General features: G+C 34.9%; 1 protein-coding gene across 4 annotated transcripts in view; it reads left to right on the forward strand.

Moving 5' to 3' along the window:
- The window catches only part of ARHGAP24 (Rho GTPase activating protein 24), a 510,476-nt gene that overhangs the window by 446,143 nt on the left and 41,235 nt on the right, over window positions 1-23,098 (forward strand). For all 4 annotated transcript variants that reach the window (XM_082463237.1, XM_082463240.1, XM_082463239.1 and 1 more), the window contains one exon: window positions 3,381-3,588. In XM_082463237.1, coding sequence (XP_082319363.1) covers window positions 3,381-3,588 — 208 coding nt within the window. The remainder of the gene's footprint in view (window positions 1-3,380; window positions 3,589-23,098) is intronic.

The following is a 23,098-nucleotide window of genomic DNA, read 5'->3' on the forward strand; positions in this document are numbered from 1 at the left end:
GAAGTTAACTCACCATCTACCTTTGTAAGTCAAAGATATTTGGGACATTCTATTTCCAATGCTACAGAATGGAAAGTATACACCTAATCATTACCTAATTCTTTGCAGGACCAGATAAACAGCAGAAAATTACTATTTTTCCCACAGGAATTTCTAAGTATGTGTACATACTGTCTACATTTTTAAAACTCTTTTACATATTCCGTTGCTAAATAAGCATAGCTCTTTGTATTAAGGAAATCATTTTGTTGCGCAAGATGCTGAGTTTTTTCCTTCTCCTTTTTTTTTCCTGACTTCCCTCCAAATATGCCATTTTCTCAACAGAAATCACCACTCCTAGTGTGATGACAGGAATTGAGACCAGAAAACTAGTAAGAGACATGTTTCTTCCTTTGTAACTCAATTTTCAGCCATTATGCCCACTAAGCGGTATTGTGTAATACACAAACAGAGGCTCTGAAATTCAACAGCCTTGATCAAATCCTGGCAACATCTTTTACCAGCCCTGTGACATTCAGCAAGTTACTTAATCACTCTCTGCTTCCATCTCGTCCTCAGTAAAATGGTGGTACCCACCTCATAGAATGCTGAGAGTTTTAAATGAGAGAAATGCAGGTAAACTTCTAGTACCCATGCCTGGCGTACATAAATACAGCCTAGCTATTACCATTTTTTAGAGCACAGAAGAGGTATGCTATTTTCTTCACTTTTAGAATGTATTAATATTTTAAATTACTAGGAAATGAGGACATATAATAATTGGGATTAAATAAAGTGGAAGAGGACAGGTATTCAGGAACAAGCAAAGATTTTTAAACCTGACTAAATCTGGATATGGACTTCCATTCTGCTACTTGGTGCTGTGTAACTAACCTTAGGTGATTTATTTAATATCTCTGAGCCCAGTTTCCTAAGGTATAAAATAGCTACCTTGTATATTTATTATGGAAACAAGAGAATATATGTCAAGGACTTAGTGCATGTTAGGTACCTAATACATGAAAGGATGTTGGGGCTTTTGGCTTTTAGTTTCTTACTATACCTGTTAAGAAAATTCTTATCATATAGGCAAGCCTATATGTAACAAGGGGAGAAAAAAAAAAAAAAAAACAGAGTGCCCATCTAAAGCAAAAATTACTGCGTCCTTTATCACATCCCTGAGTTTTGGGGAAAAAAGAAATCCTGAGAGTTTTAAGAAAAGAATGTTTGTTTTTCATTACTGCATAAAACCAAATCTTGGAAGTTTGGTTCTCATTTGTAGTGCTCATAGAAGTTGAACTGGAACATCTTTAGTAGATTTTCTGCTGGATTTAGGGAAAAACCTTATGTAATGTATCAGTCCAAAACAATAAGTGAAAAATCAGATATGTAAGATTTATTCCCAAATGTTAACATTATGTTTTAATATAATCTATAAGTGCCTCTGAAAGGCTATCTCCTCAATTTTGGCAGGATAGAACCAAACATCCCAGGCGAATAAGCATCAAAGAACTCCAGGGAAAAAGATTTGGTATTCTTCATTTATAACCAATTTTCAAGCTTTGTTATTAAAATACTAGAAGAGCTTCAAAATCATTATCACCACTTCATACAGAAATGGGCATTGTTGCAAATAACTGAAAACCCAGTGAACGGTGACTTATACAGGGGCTTGTTTTTCTCACATTGAAAAAAAATCTCCAAGGAGTTGCTGCTGGTATTGGGTCAGCGGTTCAGTGATTTCAGCCCCGTTGCCTCTGTGATTCTTTCAGCCTTTCCCTCGTGGCTGTTGCCTAATGGTCAAAAGATGACTTTTAGTCACAGGTAGCATGCCCAAGTTCAAGATGGAAAAAGGCATGATTGGCAATTCCAGCTATATCTTTCTCTTTCATCAAGATAAACAAGTCTTCCTAGAGACTCCAGAAGACTCTTGGGAAGTGGGAGAAGTATTTAATTTTCCAGCCACGAAAATAAAAATAACAAGACAAAATAAGGGTGTGAATATCTGTTGAGTTAGGGGAAAATGTTTAACACACCATTATCGAGAATCTCCTTGTTCCAAAGTCTACAAACTAAGCTAATTTCTAATTCTGTTTTATATGCATTTGAATATTAATAACAGGTAACTCAATCTTTTTTCCTAGAAGGAATATATGGATACCATTAGTGCCAGATTTGATACCAGGTGTACAATAGTTTGGTTTGTTGTTGTGTTATTGTTTCTACCTAGGCTAAGAATATTCTCTTTGGTAGCAAGTGTTTATTGCTTGGAATGTGATGGTTTTGCATTACTGAATCCATACATAAATTATTTTACAGATAGGGAGGTAAAGCATATGTTCTTATTGTTGTCTGATGTTTTTGAAATATTCCCCAAACTTTCTGGAGACTTACATAGTTTCAACATGCGACACTAATTTTTCTTCCCCTTTTATGAAAATCATTAGATCATTAAAGCCATCCCATCTGGAAACATTGGAATCACATTTGCTTTGGCTCTTTTTCTCCCTCTTTTCTCATTGGTTGATCATTTTTCCAAGCTACCAACTGATAATAATATATTTTAGAGACATTGTTTCTTAATCAGTGGGGTACCAAATGCATGCACCAAGAAATGCATCATTTGTAGGTAATTAAAAATCATTAAAAATCATTGATAAAACTGATCAAAATTGTTTTGATTTTTATTATCCCCATGTGCTGACAATTCTAGGCGATGTGTAATCATATATGCCTCCCTGTTAGGACAAACCACCATGACCCTGTCTCCTCACTTTTAGTATGCACTGCTTCGTAATTCAAATACTTCTCTTTTCAATAAATTAATAGTTTAAGATTTTAAAGAACCAACACTGTCTGAAATATTTTATATGGATGAAAATTCTGCATTTCTTTTCATGGTTTTATCCCTTTGATTATAATCATGGCATCATCTCTTGATTGAAAACAAAAGGTGAACAGAGACATGAATAATATTTAAACTAAATGAAAATTGGACATAAAGTTACACTTGTAACAGAAGTAGAATTTGACTATTATCTACAGAATATTTCTGTTTTTAATTTTTTTCCCAAAAGGAAAAAATAAAAGAAAACCCAAAACTGAAATTATGTTTATTGCAATATTTCTTATTTCAAAGTGGATACCTCAAACTCCGTATTTCCATTTCAGTTTTGGGCTAAATATGGAATACAGGGGGAAAGGGCAGCACAAGGTAAACCCTTTTCATTTGAAGAATTGTACATAATGAATTTAATTCTGTAATAATGTGAAGTACCAGATGTGAAATGCTTGCTAGCATTCCAATCTTTGTTTTTCCTTTACATTGAGTTTTAAAAGAAAGCAAAAAAAGTGGGAAAAGATGAATTTGTCAAATTCATTGTGATCCTTTATTTCTCCAGGCATTTTTGGACAGAAACTGGAAGATACTGTCCGTTATGAGAAGAGATACGGACACCGTCTGGCTCCAATGTTGGTGGAGCAGTGTGTGGACTTTATCCGACAGAGGGGGCTGAAGGAAGAGGGTCTCTTCCGACTGCCGGGCCAGGCTAACCTTGTCAAGGAGCTGCAGGATGCCTTTGACTGTGGAGAGAAGCCATCCTTTGACAGGTAGATTTCAAGTTTTCACTAACCATCCTTCACTGAGACACTCAAACTCAACCAAAATGTTGCAGTAAACTGAGATGACATCATCTTCACTGATGTTGTAACAGTTTAGAAGGCGGATTATATGGCCTCACAAAGAAGGATTGTTTTTAAGTTACAGAGTCAAAAATTTGATATTTTAGATGTCTTTCTCTGCCATACTCCCCCCCCCCCAAAACATTATTATTTATTCTTTTCCTTTGGCCCTAAATTAAAACTGTATTAAACTTTTACATCGGAAAAGTAAATTTTCAGAATAGGAGTCTTCTCTTGTTTGATGTTTCTTTGAATTCTTTCAGCTAAGGGATATTAGAAGTGTTGATAAACAGAGACTGGGATATTGGCAATGTAATTAAAAGCATTATATTTTTAAATATATAGCTCCATCTTAATCTAGAATAGATTTGCAAGGAAACAAGGAGAAGTATATAGTATGATGAAATTCAGGAAATAATGGAAGTTGCAGAGAAGAATGCATAAAGCATCCATAACTCCACTAACTGAGTTGAACACTGATAATATTTTGTAAATTACCTCCTCCTCTTCAATTTTTCTAATTCAGTAGAAAAAAATAGTCATTTATCCTAATATTATTAACTCAACATTTGTAGCAGTTTTTTTCATATCAAGAGTTGAAAAATGCCCTTTAATTCTAGCATATTCTAACTTAACATCTGATCATTGGCAACCTCTGTAAGCATAATTTTTAATAACTATTTCACTCTATAGGTATATTGTTCATAATTGCTTCAATAAATTTAGACATTTAAGTCGTGACTTTTTTACTATTACAAGTAATGTTGTAGTGAGTACACATTGATATAAATATTTTCTATTTTTGGATTATTTTTTCAGGAGAGATTCTCAGTATTGGACTTGTGGATAAGAATAGTTTTGATACTTGAAAATTGCCTACTTAAGTAGTATTTCTCTTTGAAAGTATAGAATTATCATGTGGATAGACAGATCTACAGGACAGATAGGCAAGAAGACTCTTGAATACATGATACGAGATAAAGGAAGCATCATTGAGAGTATGGGCTTGTTCCAATCCAAAAAATTCATGGTAACTCATTTGATGCCCTTTTACTGGTCACATTAACAAAACCCCGAGCAGTGATACAATCATGCTGGCAAGGTGTGTTGAGGTAGGTGCCCTGATGGTAAGAGTACAGATCATCATAGTCTTTCTAAAGAAATTTGGTAATGTATTTCAAGACCCTTTAAGCAGGAAAGCCCAGTCCTAGAAAAAAATCAGATATGTGGAAAAAACTGAAGCGCAAAGTTGCTTATTACAATTTCTATAATAGTGAAGAATGAACTCCTATCTATTATCTCTAGCAATAGACTGTGGTTAATATAATATAATAAAATGTTATTTACTTATTAAAATTTTGGGAGAACGCTGATTAGATAATAAGTGGAAAAATTAGACAGGATAAATTAATTGATCAAAATGCCACCTTTTTACAAAAAGTGTCACAGTTTATAAAGATTCATAAATTCCCTCTGAGGGAGAAAAATTAAATGTGGTGGTAAAGAAATGAATTCAAAACTAGGGTCAGAGAACAAATTTCAAAAATGCAGATATATTTTTGGTGGGGGAGCCACATGTCTTAATCTATACTTTGAAAAAAAAAAAAAAAGATCAGCAGCTCCATAGTTCAGGCCTGTACACAAGATATAAACAATGGTTTATCTAGGAGAAATGTAATTTTTTGTTCCAAAATTAGAAAAAAGTTTGTCAATGGGATCCTCAAAATAAAATATCAGATTATAGGATAAACAACATCCTATACAATGAACTCATGTGACATTGATAAATTTCAGTGGTCTTTTTCTTTACATTTATGTATGGCCTAAATACATGCAGATGACCTTAATAGCAAAGTTTATCTATTAAAAATTCTTTTGACACAGGCATTTAAAATTTGGTTCTTTTAACAGCTCTTTGCTAATATGTGTAATTTAGGGGGATATTTTATATATTTAAGGATACTTGTAAGAAAAGATGTGCCCTGTAAGCAAAATTATTTCTCTATAACTATAGGCTGACAATGAACTTTATATAAAACGTGATCCCAGTTAAGAAAAATGTATTTTTTTTGTATAAAAATGCATCAGTTCATAGAGACTAAAGAAAATATAACAAAAGATAAACATTAATTTTGTGGAATAATGAATGACCTTCTCCCTTTTTTTATACTGTAAATTCAGTAACTATACATTACTTTTATAATCAAAAGTTTAATCAGAAAGATCTTTAATTAATTTCATGCTGCACAAAAATTTCCTTATCTTTCGATAATTTCTGAAGTGTAACTACAGAAACTCCCCATTTACTAGAAAAGCTGTAAAAGAGAGTTACAGAGAGTAGTTCAGCGTCAGAAACAATATGGTAACATTACTAGTATGCTTTGAGAAAAAGGAGTGTCATTCGTTTCCTCAGTCATTCACTGGTTCAGGTTTCTACACTGGTGTATTAAACCACCCCAAAACTGTGTGGCATAAGCAATAACAACCAATCATTTGTTTATAAATCAGCAATTTAGTCAGACCTTGGCAAGGATGTTCTCATTTTTCCAATACATAGTGTTGGTTCATGTAGATCAGTTAGGTCTGAAGGATCTAAGATATGGCTTCACTCACATGTCCGTAGCATTGTCTGAGGTGACTAAGGTAGCTGAAGGCTGTGTGGTCCTTTACCTCCCTCTCTTTCTCTCTCTCTGTCTCTCTCTGTCTCTCTCTGTCTCTGTCTCTGTCTCTCTCTGTAGTCTCACATCCAATAGTGTGTCTCTTCATGCAACTTTTATCTCTAGCAGATTAGTCAGACCAAGCGACACTAAGGCTCAGGGTTTTAAGAGAGTAAAGCTGGAAGTTTGTAAGCATTGCATTGCTTAAAGCAAGTCACAAAACAGGGCCAGCCTAGATTTGGGGGAAGGGAAATAAACTCCGGAACTTAATGGAAAGAAATGGCAGGCATATACAGAGAAGGAAAAATTTGTGGGACACTATTTTAGGAGAAAATCACTATAGCTTTAAAGTCTAGAAATCAAGTGGAGTAAATTCCCTAACTATGTTCTTTTTCAAGATTATTTTGTATATTCTAGGTCATTTGCATATCTGTAAAAAATTTAGTATAAGTTTGTTAGTTTCTACAAAAAATCCTATTAGGATTTTGATAGAAACTTAATTGAATCTAGAAATCTATCAATCTAGAAAAGTGACATCTTAAAAATATGAAATCTTCTAATCCTTGAACATAGCCCATCTCTACATGTCATTAGGACTTTTTGTATTTCAGCAACACAAAACTGTATTGTAATTTTCAATGTCAGATCTTGCTCCATTTTGCTAAATTTATCCTTAACTATTTAATGTTTATAAATGCGCCTGTAAATAGTATTGTTTTTTATGTTTAATTTTCTAATTGCTTACTGCTAGATTATACAAATATGATTTTTTTATAGAGAGATTTTTCCTATAAACTTGGCAAATTTATTTATAAATGCTAGAGGGTCCTTTTAGATCCCTTAGGATTTTCTCTATGCATGATCTTGTTGACTGTATATAATGAGAGTATTATTTCTTCCTTTTCAATAAACTTTGCATTCCTCCTTCTTGACTTTCTGTAGTTGCTAAGAACTATTCTACAATAGTAGTGAATGGATATACTTTTTGTATATGTAGAGGGAAGTTTTTAGTCTTTTGCTATTACTCATGATGGTAGCTATAAGTTTTGTGTAGATGCCCTTTATCAGGTTTGAAAATGTTCTTATATTTCTAGTTTGCTGACAATTTTAATAATGATAGACAATTGAATTTGATCAAATCCACTTTTTCTGCATTTATTGCAGAAATTATCTGGTTTGTCTGGTTTATTATGTTAATGAGGTGAATTTCAAATGTTAAACCAACTTTGCATTCCTAGGATAAACCACTTTTGGTTGTTATGTATTACTCTTTTAATATATTGACGTATCTGACTTGGAAATAACTTATTGAGGATTTTTGGACCCATATTCATCAGGGCTATTGACCTAGCAATTTCTTTTCTTGGAATGCATTTGACTAGTTTTGTTATCAAAGAAATTCTGGCCTCAAAAGTAGGCCAGAAAATGTTCCCTCAACCTCTATTTTCAGAAAAATTGTATGTAGTTTGTATTATTTCCTCCATAAATCTTGGGTAAAATTTACCAGTGACATCCTTGGAGGTGAGGTGAAAGAGGTTGATCCTGAATAGCACAGTAGGTTATAATAAAAAATTTAGTTTTTATTCAAAGAGATATGGAAATCCATTGAAAGATATTTAACAAGCAAATGGAATAATTTTATTTACATGTTAAAAAGAAAAGGTCACTCTGTGAGGGAAAACTAATATTTTCTACTACTCCACCCACAGAACACTTCTGACACCAAATGTGTGGGTTTTCCGTAAGAAACAATTCTCCAATTCTTGGTAGACACCCACTGAGTGTCCTACGATTTAATCAATTCTGGCACTAACTGCCCAGAGTTAGTGCAGACCCCACAGGTTAAGGGCTCATTTCCACAAGTCTACCCCCCTCCTTCTTCAGGAGCCAATTACAAGTCCCAGGTGGCCACCTGTACCTCTGACCAACTAGCCATAAACCTGAGGTTCCTCAAGATCAATCATTTGCTAGAATAGCTCACAGAACTCAGGAAAACAGTTCAGTTACTAGATTACTGGTTTATTACGAAAGGATACAACTCAGGAACACAGATGAAAGAGATGCACAGGGAGGAATGGGGTAGGGGCTCAGAGCTTCCATGCCCTCACCAGACGTATCACCCTCCTGGCACTACGACGTGTTCACTAACCTAGAAGCTTTCCAAACCTCTTCAGTGAGGATATTTTTATGAAGGCTTCATTATATAAGCATGATTGATTAAACCCTTGGGCTAAAGTTCCAACCTTCTAATTACCTGATTGGTTTCTCTGGCAACCACCCTTCACTCACCCCACCCTCCATCATCCTTATGGGCTTTCTCAAGGATGCCTGAACATAAATTCAGGCATGGTTGAAAGGGGCTTGGTATGAATAACAAAGACTTTCCTTTCACCTTCCTCACTCCAGAATTATTTTAGGAAATGGGGATAAGAAACAAATATTATAACAAAAGACGCTTCTATTACTCTTATAATTTAGGAAATTACAAGGGTTTTAGGAGCTGTGACCAGGAGCTAGGGAGGAAAACCAAAATATATCATGGTATCACACTCTGGCAATCTGAATATGCTTGTTTTGACAAATAAATTGTTAAGCTTGAGTCTTTCAGTAGTAGGGAGGCAGAAATACAAATTATTGGATTCTGCTGATTTTCAAAAAAGGATTTCCAGATCCATGGACAGTGAAATAAAAAGAAAAGAGAAACGTATTTGTGGCCAAATGTAATTGTAAACTATATTCTTAGGGAATAAATAATCCATAATTTCCCAAGGAGAGTGTAGTATTTTTGGAAATGTGTCCAAGTAGAGTATTCTGCCCCATCTGCTTTTTTAGTTACTTGACTGAGTTTAAAATTTCTCATGACCAAGTCCCAGTTCAGGTTTCAGTTTTTGGGATGTGAAGACAAACTGCCTGGGAACATTTTCTAGTTCAGGTTAAACTCACCAGTGTTCACCATCAAAATGATCTAAAAAAGAATGTAAGTTAAAAAATGCAGATCGTGCATAATGTTTTGAGTAGATATTAGTATACAAAGCAAAGTACAGAAATATTTCTTTGTGAAATATGTTAAAGAATGACAATGAATAAGTATTTTCTCTTATTCTAATAAAGCTTATATCTCACTAAAGGGTCAACCGGATTTAGCTTTCATCTTTATGTTTATTAAAACCTGGAAAGAAATTCCCACAGGAATTCTGCAAAGATAATCTCTAATTTTAATATTAAGGCCTATTATTATTGTCATTCTAATATTAAGCTCTAAAATTTGAATTTTAAAACAAACTTTTTAAATACCATTTTAAAATTATAAAAGTATAGTGTTATTAAAATTTAATGTAAATATTATTAAAATCGTATTTTAAATTATAACATTTTGTATACAATTTAGAATATAGAAGAATATAAGAAAGAAAGATGACTATTTCAAAATTAAACAACCCAGAGAGCTCTTGCTATATATATAAATAAGTAGATATGGGGACTTAAATATAGAGATATATCTAAATACAGATAGATATATATATACACACTGTTACGGGAATCACACAGTTTTTACATCTTGCTTTTCTTGTTAACATTACATCATAAACAACTTGCCATGTCACTAAGTAGTTTTTGCAAACATGATTTCAGGGACAGTATAGTAATTCATCATATCACTATATTGGTTTGTGTTATGGGAGAAGAGAAAGATGGTTTGAGAAAAAGAAATTAAAACATACACTACTTGAATTTAGAGAGATTGCAAGTGCATGTGCCAGTTTTTATGAAATCATGCGCTTTCTGCTCTTCTTTAATTATATCAGATGCTATTTTCTCAGTTCTGTGGTTCAAGTTTGAGACTTTTATGTATGCATGACTTATCAGTTAGATGATGTATTCCCATAGACTCCTTGACCAAAGTGAATTCTGAGAGAAAGGACACTCTCATTGGCCTGAAAGAATTTGTATTTAATCAGTTTATGTCAACTGTAAAAAACAACAGATGTTGGAGTTCCTAACCTTTCTTTTCTTCATTATTTCTGTTTAGAAGTGAAAAAAATTAAAATATAACATTTTATATTAAACTTCCCCACTTTGAAGGGACAAAAATGAAATGCAGAATGTGTAAAATCAGATTAGAAGCAAAGTGTTTTTTTCATTTCCAAAGCTCTCCGGCTGGTATCAGCTGTTAAAGAAGACACAGTTTGGAAGAGCTGGGAAGGTAGGGTCAAAAATGGCCATGTGGGTGTCACCATCATAGCATTAATTGCTCAGCAACAAAATAACTATGCACTTACAACAAAGCATTCAAGAGCAAGGACAGAAGCCTGGAAAAGCCAGTGATTTTACACACTGTCCAAGAATCCCATAAAACAGCTGCTGTCCGAGGTACCCCAGCTGCCCTCCCTTATACTGAGATCATTCTGTCCTCGTCCCTCCTCCTCTTCTCCTGTGTTTATTTTTTATTTGTTTTGGGGACTGACAGGATTACAAAACAAACTGCAAGTCTACAGAGATAAGATGAAAAAAAAAAGCCTAAAATTTAGAGGCAGAAAACCCAGACACATTTTAATTTTATCCTCTGGATAGCAATATAGCTTTGAGCATTACTGACCTGAGTTATAAAAAGTGAACTTGAAAGGGAGAGCACTATAGACACAGAAGAGATTCTCAAACATTATTTTGTATAAAAATGACCAAGAGAGAGAACTCAAGATTCAGATGCCCAGACCCCACTGGCTCTCATTCTGATTTAAAAGGTTTGAGGATACCTAGGAATCTTCATTTCAAACAAAGCCCCAGGTAATTCTTTTTTTAATTTTTTTTTTTTTTTTATGTAGCAGGTTCTTATTAATCTATTTTATACATATTAGTGTATATATGTCAATCCCAATCTCCCAATTCATCCCACAACCACCACCTCCACCACTGCCGCCGTGCCTCCCAACCCCCCACTGTCCCCCTTTGGTGTCCATACGTTTGTTCTTTACACCTGTGTCTCTATTTCTGCCTTGCACCATTTTTCTGCACCATTTTTCTAGATTCCACATATATGTGTTAATATATGATATTCGTTTTTCCCTTTCTGACTTACTTCACTTTGTATGACTGTCTCTAGGTCCATTCCACATCTCTACAAATGACCCAATTTCATTCCCTTTTATGGCTGAGTACTATTCCATTGTATATATGTACCACATCTTCTTTATCCATTCATCTGTCAATGGGCATTTAGGTTGCTTCCATGACCTGGCTATTGTAAATAGTGCTGCAGCGAACATTGGGGTGCATGTGTCTTTTTGAATTATGGTTTCCTCTGGGTATATGCCCAGTAGTGGGATTGCTGGATCATACGGTAATTCTATTTTTAGTATTTTAAGGAACCTCCATACTGTTCTCCATAGTGGCTGTATCAATTTATATTCCCACCAACAGTGCAAGAGGGTTCCCTTTTCTCCACACCCTCTCCAGCATTTGTTGTTTGTAGATTTTTTGATGATGCCCATTCTAACTGGTGTGAGGTGATACCTCATTGTAGTTTTGATTTGCATTTTTCTGATAATTAGTGATGTTGAGCAGCTTTTCAGGTGCCTCGTGGCCATCTGTATGTCCTCTGGGGAGAAATGTCTATTTAGGTCTTCTGCCCATTTTTTGATTGGGTTGTTTTTTTAATATTGAGCTGCATGAGCTGTTTATATATTTTGGAGTTTAATCCTTTGTCCAATGATTCACTTGCAAATATTTTCTCCCATTCTGAGGGTTGTCTTTTCATCTTGTTTATGGTTTCCTTTGCTGTGCAACAGCTTTTAAGTTTCATTAGGTCCCATTTGTTTATTTTTGTTTTTATTTTCATTACTCTAGGAGGTGGGTCAAAAAAGATCTTGCTGTGGTTTATGTCAAAGAGCGTTTTTCTTATGTTTTCCTCTAAGAGTTTTATAGTGTCTTAAGCTTAAAACTATAGTTTTAAGTTTTATAGGTCTTACATTTAGGTCTTTAATTCATTTTGAGTTTATTTTTGTGTATGGTGTTAGGGAGTGTTCTAACTTCATTTTTTTACATGTAGCTGTCCAGTTTTCCCAGCACCACTTATTGAAGAGACTGTCTTTTCTCCATTGTATATTCTTGCCTCCTTTATCAAAAATAAGGTGACCATAGGTGTGTGGGTTTATCTCTGGGCTTTCTTTCCTGTTCCAGTGATCTATATTTCTGTTTTTGTGCCAGTACCATATTGTCTTGATTACTGTAGCTTTGTAGTATAGTCCGACGTCAGGGAGTCTGATTTCTCCAGCTCTGATTTTTTCCCTCAAGACCGCTTTGGCTATTCGGAATCTTTTGTGTCTCCATACAAATTTTAAGATTTTTGTTCTAGTTCTGTAAGAAATGCCATTGGTAATTTGATAGGGATTGCATTGAATCTGTAGATTGCTCTGGGTAGTATAGTCAGTCATTTTCACAATATTGATTCTTCCAATCCAAGAACATGGTCTATCTCTCCATATGTTTGTGTCATCTTTGATTTCTTTCATCAGTGTCTTATAGTTTTCTGAGTACAGGTCTTTTACCTCCTTAGGTAGGTTTATTCCTAGGTATTTTTTTAATTCTTTTCATTGCAGTGGTGAATGGAATTGTTTCCTTAATTTCTCTTTATGATCTTTCATTGTTAGTGTATAAGAATGCAAGAGATTTCTGTGCATTAATTTTGTATCCTGCAATTTTACCAAATTCATTGATTAGCTCTAGTAGTTTTCTGGTAGCATCTTTAGGATTCTGTATGTATAGTCTCATGTCATCTGCAAACAGTGACAGTTTTACCTTTTCTTTTCCAATTTGTATTCCTTTTATTTCTTTTCCTTCTCTGATTGCCATGTCTAGGACTTCCAAAACTATGTTGAATAACAGTGGCGAGAGTGGACATCCTTGTCTTGTTCCTGAACTTAGAGGAAATGCTTTCAGTTTTTCACCATTGAGAATGATGTTTGCTGTGGATTTGTCATATATGGCCTTTATTATGTTGAGGTAGTTCCCTCTATGCCCAGTTTCTGGAGAGTTTTTATCATAAGTGGGTGTTGAATTTTGTCAAAAGCTTTTTCTGCATCTACTGAGATGATCATATGGTTTTTATTCCTTAATTTGTTAATATGGTGTATCACATTGATTGATTTGCATATATTGGAGAATCCTTGCATCCCTGGGATAAATCCCACTTGATCATGGTGTATGATCCTTTTAATGTGTTGTTGGATTCTGTTTGCTAGTATTTGTTGAGGATTTTTTTTTTAATTTATTAATTTATTTTTATTTATTTATTTTTGGCTTCATTGGGTCTTTGTTGCTGTGCGTGGGCTTTCCCTAGTTGCAATGAGCAGGGGCTACTCTTTGTTGCAGTGCACAGGCTTCTCATTGCGATGTCCTCTCTTGTTGTAGAGCATGGACTCTAGGCACACAGGCTTCAGTAGTTGTGGCATGTGGGCTCGGTAGTTGTGGCTCACAGGCTCCAGAGCACAGGCTCAGTAGTTGTGGTGCACAGGCTTCATTGCTCCACGGCATGTGGGATCTTTCCGGACCAGGGCTCGAACCTGTGTCCCCTGCATTGGCAGGCAGATTCTTAACCACTGCACCACCAAGGAAGTCCCTTGTTGAGGATTTTTGCATCTATATTCATCAGTGATATTGGTCTGTAGTTTTCTTTTTTTGTAGTATCTTTGTTTGGTTTTGGTATCAGGGTGATGGTGGCCTTGTAGAATGAGTTTGGGAGTGTTCCTTCCTCTGCAATTTTTTGGAAGATGTTCAGAAGGATGAGTGTTAGTTCTTCTCTAAATGTTTGGTAGAATTCACCTGTGAAGCCATCTGGTCCTGGGTTTTTGTTTGTTGGAAGATTTTTAATCACAGTTTCCATTTCAGTGCTCATGATTTGGTCTGTTCATATTTTCTATATCTTCCTGTTTCAGTCTTGGAAAGTTATATCTTTCTAAGAATTTGTCCATTTCTTCCAGGTTGTCCATTTTAATGGCATAGAGTTGCTTGTAGTACTCTCTTATGATGCTTTGTATTTCTGCGGTGTCCGTTGTAACTTCTCCTTTTTCTTTTCTAATTTTATTGATTTGAGTCCTCTCCCTCTTTTTTCTTGATGAGTCTGGCTAAAGGTTTATCAATTTTGTTTATCTTCTCAAATAACCAGCTTTTAGTTCTATTGATCTATGCTATTGTTTTCTTTGTTTCTATTTCATTTATTTCTGCTCTGATCTTTATGATTCTTTCCCTCTACTACCTTTGGGTTTTGTTTGTTCTTCTTTCTCTGGTTCCTTTAGGTGTAAGGTCAGATTGTTTATTTGAGATTTTTCTTGTTTCTTGAGGTAGGATTGTATTGCTATAAATTTCCCTCTTAGAACTGCTTTTGCTGCATCCCATAGGTTTTGGATCATTGTGTTTTTGTTGTCATCTGTCTCTGGGTACTTTTTGATTTCCACAGTGATCTCTTGGTTATTTAGTAACGTATTGTTTAGCCTCCACGTGTTTGTGCTTTTTACGTTTTTCTTCCCTGTAATTGATTTCTAATCTCATAGCGTTGCAGTTGGGAAAGATTATTGATATGATTTCAATTTTCTTAAATTTACCGAGGCTTGATTTGTGACCCAAGATGTGATCTATCCTGGAGAATATTCCATGTGCACTTGAGAAGAAAGTGTAATCTGCTGTTTTCAGGTGGAATGTCCTATAAATATCAATTACATCTCTCTCGTCTGTTGTGTCACTTGAAGCTTGTGTTTCCTTATTAATTTTCTGTCTAGATGATCTGTCCATTGGTGTAAGTGAGGTGTTAAAGTCCCCCACTGTTATTGTGTTGCTGTCAATTTCCTCTTTTATAGCAGTTAGTATTTGCCTTATGTACTAAAGTGCTCCTATACTGGGTGCATATATATTTATAATGTTATATCTTCTTCTTGGATTGATCCCTTGATCATTATGCAGTGTCCTTCCTTGTCTCTTGTAACAGTCTTTATTTTAAAGTCTATTTTATCTCATATGAGTATTGTTACTCCAGCTTTCTTTTGATTTTCATTTGCATGGAATATTTTTTTCCATCCCCTCACTTTCAGTCTGTATGTGTCCCTAAGTCTGAAGTGGGTCTCTTGTAGACAGCATATATATGGGTCTTATTTTTGTAACCATTCAGCAAGCCTGTGTCTTTTGTTTGGAGCATTTAATCCATTCATGTTTAAGTTAATTATCGATATATATGTTCCTATTACCATTTTCTTAATTGTTATCAGTTTGTTTTTGTAGGTCCTTTTCTTCTTTTGTGGTTCCCACTTAGAGAAGTTCCTTTAACATTTGTTGTAGAGGTGCTTTGGTGGTGCTGAATTCTCTTCGCTTTTGCTTGTCTGTAAAGCTTTTGATTTCTCTGTCGAATCTGAATGAGATCCTTGCTGGGCAGAGTAATCTTGGTTGTAGGTTCTTCCCTTTCATCACTTTAAATATATCATGCCACTCCCTTCTGGATTGTAGAACTTCTGCTGAGAAATCAGCTGTTAACCTTATGGGAGTTCCCTTGTATGTTATTTGTCATTTTTCCCTTGTTGCCTTTAATAATTTTTCTTTGCCTTTAATTTTTGTCAATTTGATTACTATGTGTCTCAGTGATGAGTCTTTGTGTGTTTCTCCTTGGGTTTATCCTGCCTGGTATTCTCTGCACTTCCGGGACTTGGGTGGCTAGTTCCTTTCCCATGTTAGGGAATTTTTCGACTATAATCTCCTCAAATATTTTCTCGGGTCCTTTCTCTCTCTCCTTCTGGGACCCCTATAATTCAAATGTTGGTACATTTAATGTTGTCCCAGAAGTGTCTCTTAGATTGTCTTCATTTCTTTTCATTCTTTTTTCTTTATTCTGTTCCACGGCAGTGAATTCCACCATTCTGTCTTCCAGGTCACTTATCCGTTCTTCTGCCTCAGTTATTCTGCTTGATTCCTTCTAGTGTATTTTTCATTTCAGTTATTGTGTTGTTCACCTCTGTTTGTTTGTTCTTTAATTCTTCTAGGTGTTTGTCTTTTAATTCTTCTAGGTCTTTGTTAAACATTTCTTGCATCTTCTGGATCTTTGCCTCCATTCTTTTCCTGAGGTCCTGGATTATCTTCACTATCATTATTCTGAATTCTTTTTCTGGAAGGTTGCCTATCTCCACTTCATTTAGTTGTTTTTCTGGGGTTTTATCTTGCTCCTTCATCTGGTACATAGTCCCCTGCCTTTTCATTTTGTTTATCTTTCTGTGAATGTGGTTTTCGTTCCACAGGCTACAGGATTGTATTTCTTCTTGCTTCTACTGTCTGCCCTCTGGGGGATGAGGCTATCTGACCCTAGGTAATTCTTATATACATGGTACTCTAATCACACCTTGTGAAATAGTAGCCAGACTATGGGCTGCAAGAGTGTGGGTTAAAGGGAAACTGATCATTTGAAGTGATGTGCCTCAGTTTTCTCATATATGAAATGGAGAAAAAAGTTTAACCTCATGACACTAATGAAAGCAACATATTATTTCTGACTAAGCTAAGCAGGTCTTACCCTACTGAGAAAGATAAATTACTTTCTGGGGTGTACAGTTTATGTGTAAAATATAAAATTTCCTATCTGCTAAAATAGGTCTGAAATTTTAGAACAGCCTGAAAAGTACGTCCCTGCACCTATTCTTTGATCCATGTGAAAACTCCAACACTGGGGAGTTCGGTAATGCACTACGGGTATAGAGCCTTTGTACCATAGTGTGAATAAAGATATACTGGTCAGGTCTGATGGAAGAAAGTGAAGCAAGAAAACACTAGCTTGAGGGCATGTGGATAGGTAAAGGGTTGGAAAAGCAAAGAACAGACTCCCAGGAGTTTGCCTAAGGCAAGCCCTGAACTTGTAGATGGCAAATTGGCTACCTGTTTTCAGCAACCGAAATGATTTTCCAAAGTTCAGAAAAGGGCCAGCGCTCCAAAGTCCTGTGCAGCTGTTTAGCTGTGGTAACTCTTAACGTTTCTATATTTTGATGCAGTTCTTAGATATTATGATGGCTTGACAAGATCGATAACCATTGTCTTAGAGTACTTCTCAAATGTCCATCATTCACATAGGACCATCCTGACTTTAGCCATAGTCATATAACACCTGTACATGGTTACTGAACTTTTTCTTTAAGTTTATTCACTGTTTTTTAAATCAATTTTGTTGTAAAAGGAACTTGATATCATTTTTTAGTTGAAAATCAGCACTTGCCATAAATAAAAGGTTAATATAGCACAAATGCAATAGCCACAAAGAGGGTATTAAATGCCATCTGAATACAGCTGCTTTGGGAAGACTCTGACCCTTTGGACCTCTGTTTATTTGACGAAAGTGGAGATTGGCACATGTTAGGACCACTTGAACATGTCTCTCATCCCCAAGTGATACTTCCTACTTGTTATAATCAGGAGAACTGAAAGACAATCGAGAAAGGACTAATGTTCCTACTGTGTAATTTAATGTCTCTTAGTGTCCTGACCGTGTGGCACCTGACTTGGAATAGCCCACACTTTGGGAAGTACAGTCAGATTGCTCTTTGCTAGCACTGACAGTCCGACTTCCCTGAATGCTTGGCTTCTTATCTAATTTGAACCATGGGTGTAACTTGCAAGGGTTCCATGAAACCCCCTTGTAAACATACCAAGGTCTGAAAAATTAATGAACTTTAAGGGAAAATGTTCCATATGTGGAAAATACTCAACCGAATGGATACTTACTAAATATTTTACGTAAGACAGGTTGTTAGCTAGAAATCTGTCATGTTCCATTGTGCTTACTCTCTTGGTGATGTATCTAAAAAGCCAGTACATGTGAAGTGGGGGAACTGAATTACACCTTCCTTTCAATTTAGCTTTGAATAAATTTAAGTTCACTTCCAATGAAACCTGATTGAGTGATGAAGAAAAATAGCCAATTAACCAAGAAGTTTCCCAGTATTTGGCGTATCTATCAATTGGCATTTGTGTACTTATTTGCAAGGAAGCAGTGTAGGAATAAGAGTTCAGGCTTTGATGAGAAGCAGGTACCATTTACTACCTATGTTAACAATCTGAGACTAGTTACTTAACTTCTCCAAATTCCTAGTTTCCTCATATGTAAAATGGAAATAACACTTAACCCCCCCAGAGTTGTTGTATTCATGAATTTAAAAATAAAACAAAATAGAACAAAAACACCAGGAGTAAGTGGTACAGTGTGAAGAAGGCACTTAGCACATTTATTGTCATTGTAAGTATCATGATGTTGGTGATGATGGTTTTAACATTTTATATGACAAGGAAAAGTAATATCCTGAACACATAAATACAGCAACTGGTGCTTAACCGTAAACTCTTAAGTGTTTTTAATCGAGAATATCTTCATTTCTGTTTTGAAATCTCCATAGCAATTCCTACTGAACAAAATAAGATACCTATAATGTTTTATGTTCTGAAAGTGTGTTTTTGTGTGTCTTGTAAGTCAGATTGTAAATATTCTTGCATGAGTTTGGTGAAAGTACATCCCTTAAAGGTATATATTTTCTGAAATAAATTTATTGAGCCATATTTTACATATCATGCAATTCGCCAATTTCAAGGATACAATTCAATGATTTTTAACAAATTTACCTAGTTATGCAACCATTACCATATATTGGTTTTAGCACATTTTCATCACCCAAATAGAGTCTTTTATGCCATTTACTGTTATTCCCAGCAGCCCTTCCTCCCCAGGCAACCACTAATGTACTTACTTTCTGTCTCTATAGATTTTCCCTTTTCTGGACATTTTGTATAAATAGAAATATTCAATACATGGTCTCTTGCATCCAGCTTTTTTCTCTTAGCATAATGCTTTTGAGATTTGTCCATTTTATAGCATGTATCAATAGTTTGTTGCTTTGCATTGATGAATAGAATTTTATTTTGTAGCTATACTACAGTTTGTTCATTCATCAGTTGGTCGATATTTCAGTAGTTTCTGTTTTTTGGCTTTTATGAAGAATGCTGCTATGAACATGCATGTACAAGTTTTTGTGCGGACATGTTTTCATTTCTCTTGGGTGTATACCTCGAAGTAGAATTGCCAGGTCTACATTTAACATTTGGGGAATTGCCAAACTGTTTCCCAAAGTGGCTGCAACATTTTATATTTCTACCAGCAGTGTATGAGTGTTCCAATTTTTTATCCTAGCCATTCTGGTGACTGTGAAATGGTGTCTCATTTTTGTTTTAGTTTGCATTTCCTTAATGACTACTGATGTTGTGTATCTTTTTATGTGCTTATGAGTCATTCATGTATACACTTTAGAAGGCATATGGTTTTTAAATGTTTGATTTTTCTGGTTATCTTGATAATTTATTATAAGGAAATGGTTGAAAAATTGCTGAAGAATCAAAATAGTGTTCTGGGAATTGAAATAAACATCTGTGATATCATGAGAGTATGCATATGCATACTCATGAGGATCTCACTGGGGATATTCATTTAAAACTCTGTATTTATAAAGTAAAATTCTACATGTATGACTACAATATGAACTCAAAGAAAGTAGAGAATTTTGACTCTTGATCACCTTTTTTATCCCTAGCACCTAGAACAATGTCTGACACAATGTAGGCATTCAATAAATCTTTGTTGAATAAATGGATACAAGGAGTATATTTTGAATATATTTGCTGGGTAGAAGAGTGCAAATATTTCTGATATCTCAATAAGTAGACAATTCATGTTCTTATTTTCATAGATTAGAATTCAGGAAATTTGAAAATTGTCATGTTTCAAAACAACTTCTAAAATTCTGTTAAAATATCATTTTTGTCAACTAAAGCAAAATGCCTGCCGATGTTAATGTGGAGTCATAATCTTATGAATGGGAACACAATTTCATAAAAGCCACAAATCTAAATTAAAACCAGTACCTTTGTTTGTTTTGTATTTCAGAAATGCTCCATGAATATGGATGCATTATACTTCCGAAGTGAACTAGATTTTGATTTATAACAAAACAACAACAAAAAATAAAAACAAACCCCCTAACTTCTGCTCAATACAATTTGTTTGTCTCTCTTCTTCCCACTTACACTGACCTCTCTTAAATATAGTCCTAGTAGATAACAGCACTAATATAATATATATCTGTATATGTGGTAGCAAAGTATCCTTTCCAACAAAGAGCATGACAGCATTTATTAGTAGGAGATTCACAATAAATACATAATTGGATTCTTTTAAAGCTTTTTAGTCTTTCCCCCAATACGTATATATGCACACAAATTAATAAACTGGAATGGTATCATTTTAGCTCTTATGTGGAGAGTGCTTTTGTGTTGTAATAAAAGACTGTTGAAGTGTTCAGAGGAGGAACATGTTCTGCATGAACTTGAACAGTTTGGGTGTTGATTTTGTAGATTCACCTGGATATGCCAGAAAACCCTTTTAAGTTCCCTCTAACACCATGAGTTACAGATTCAACAATGTAAAATTAGGCATTTCTTTATTCATCTCCTGTATAACAGGGGTCCCCAGCTCCCGGGCCGTGGACCTGTACGGGTCCGCAGCCTGTTAGGAACCGGGCCGCCCAGCAGGAGGTGAGCAGCGGCAGAGCGAAGCTTCATGTGCTGCCCCGCGTTGCTCCCTATCGCCTTGCGTTACCGCTTGAACCATTCCCCCCTACCCCGCCCCCGCCCCCGTCCGTGGAAAAATTGTCTTCCGCAAAACCGGTCCCTGGTGCCAAAAAAGTTAGGGACCGCTGCTATTTATAAGGCACAAAGGTTTTCTTTCCTACCTTATTGACTTTATTAGAAGAAAATAAGTATTCTGGAAAAGAATGTTTGCATCCTTTATTGTTTATCCTAGAATCAGATAATCAAAATTTTCCAGTCTTGTGATGGTTACGAAAGGAAATGAGCAACATGCAAAAGAGTCAGCGTTAAAGACACATTAATAAGAAAAAAAAAGTTATATTAAGGAAACTTTGCTATTTAGTTTTCATTAACTAGAAAAATTACCTGTGATATTTAGCTCTGTTTTATTTTTATTTAAAAATGGAAATATTAAATTATGTACATGGATTTTAAATGCTGTTGGGGAAATTTAAAAGTATATGTTTTCCATTAATATACCCTGTCAGCATCAGAACATCAATAATGATTCTCTGGGACATTCTTGGCTGCATAATCTGAAATCTTTCAGAAAAAAAAATTAATTGTTGAATGTATTATGATGATGACATTTCCTTTGTTTCTCCTGAAAATCCATCTGCAGAGTTTAGTAAAGGGAAAAATATGTAGGCAGACAACATAAAATTGTAAAGTAACTCAATACAGCTGTAACTTCTCTATTTTAGCTAAGCCAATTTCATTGTTTGCCAAGATTTTGAAGATCATATGAAACTTCAAAATTACAAATTTTGAAATTACAACCCATAACGTTTTAAGTCCAGGGTACAATTGAAACAAGCAAGGGTTATGTGATAAAGTCTCTGGTACATACAATTACTAATGTAAAGACATGAAAACTGATAGAGCCATGTAAAACTTCTGTGAAAGAATCCTTTGCATCTGTACATCAGGAGTCAAATGTCAGGAAAGACAGCATATCCCATTTAAGCAAGAAATGTGGAAGATCATCATTTACATCTCATTAGATAATCACAGTGTACTTAGAGAATGTATATTATTCCTTCCAGTTGTCTTTATTTCTGAGCCATTTCTGGGGGAAATGTGAGGTGGGCAAGAAGTGTCCTAATCCACCTCTCTCAAACTATAGTCACATAATCCAATGAATAGTAAGTGCTATTTGTTCATTGTAATTTAAAATTTTCTGTAAATGAGTTTTCTTGTGTCTCTTACTATGAGTAGTTTCTTTATATCCACCTGAAAATAGGTCATCTGAATTGACAACAATCTTCTAATTTTTTTAATCATTTATGCAATTCCTGGCATATATTTTACACTTTGTGAATTTAGGAAATTCTGTTTCACAGAACAGCCAGAGAAAGTGTTAATGCAATGGATATTATTCCATCGTGACTCCCAACCTAGATTAGGAATGCCTATGCTTATTAAAAATTGTGAGCAAATTAACTACTTCTTCCATTAACAACTATAGATACTCTCTGGAATCTCAAAGGCTTGAGCTTTCTCCTGAGACAATTATGAATAAATTCAGTAAAGTTCTACTGGCACTGAGAGAGAACAAAGTCCAACATGCACAGTCAATCAAGGAGAGCCTTGATTCATTTTCTTCATACCATGAAACCAGCTGGATATGTTTACAAAAATTCTACAAAGAATAAAAATATATATATATATATGTATGTAGTACCTGTGTGTGTGTGTGTGTGTGTGTAGTATGTGTATATGTGTATATATAGTACACGGATACACACAAACTTATAATAGAATCTCTCCAGTTTGCAAATAGGCTATCTCTAATCTCTTTATCATTTGTGACTTTCAAGTAATTCCTTAGATCAATACATATTCTAAGCAATTATATACATTATCGATGTGAATAGGGTCTTAGTTTAATAAGAAAATCTTTGTGACTCCTTGGCCTCAGATTTATTTTCTATGTGAAAAATTTTTTTTCATAACATGGGTCTTAAGAGCTTGGACAGTATTAACGTCATTTATAGTATAAGAATGCAACATGTGTGTTTGAATGTTACTTCTAAGTTGAATTTGGATATAACATTGAACCTTGGATCCCAAGTCACCAGGGACATTGTGAACTCATTTTAATAGTCATGTTGATTAATTTTGTAACTGAC

The sequence above is a fragment of the Balaenoptera physalus genome, assembly GCF_965194825.1.
Source record: "Balaenoptera physalus genome assembly, chromosome: 5".
In the NCBI taxonomy this organism is placed as follows: domain Eukaryota; kingdom Metazoa; phylum Chordata; class Mammalia; order Artiodactyla; family Balaenopteridae; genus Balaenoptera; species Balaenoptera physalus.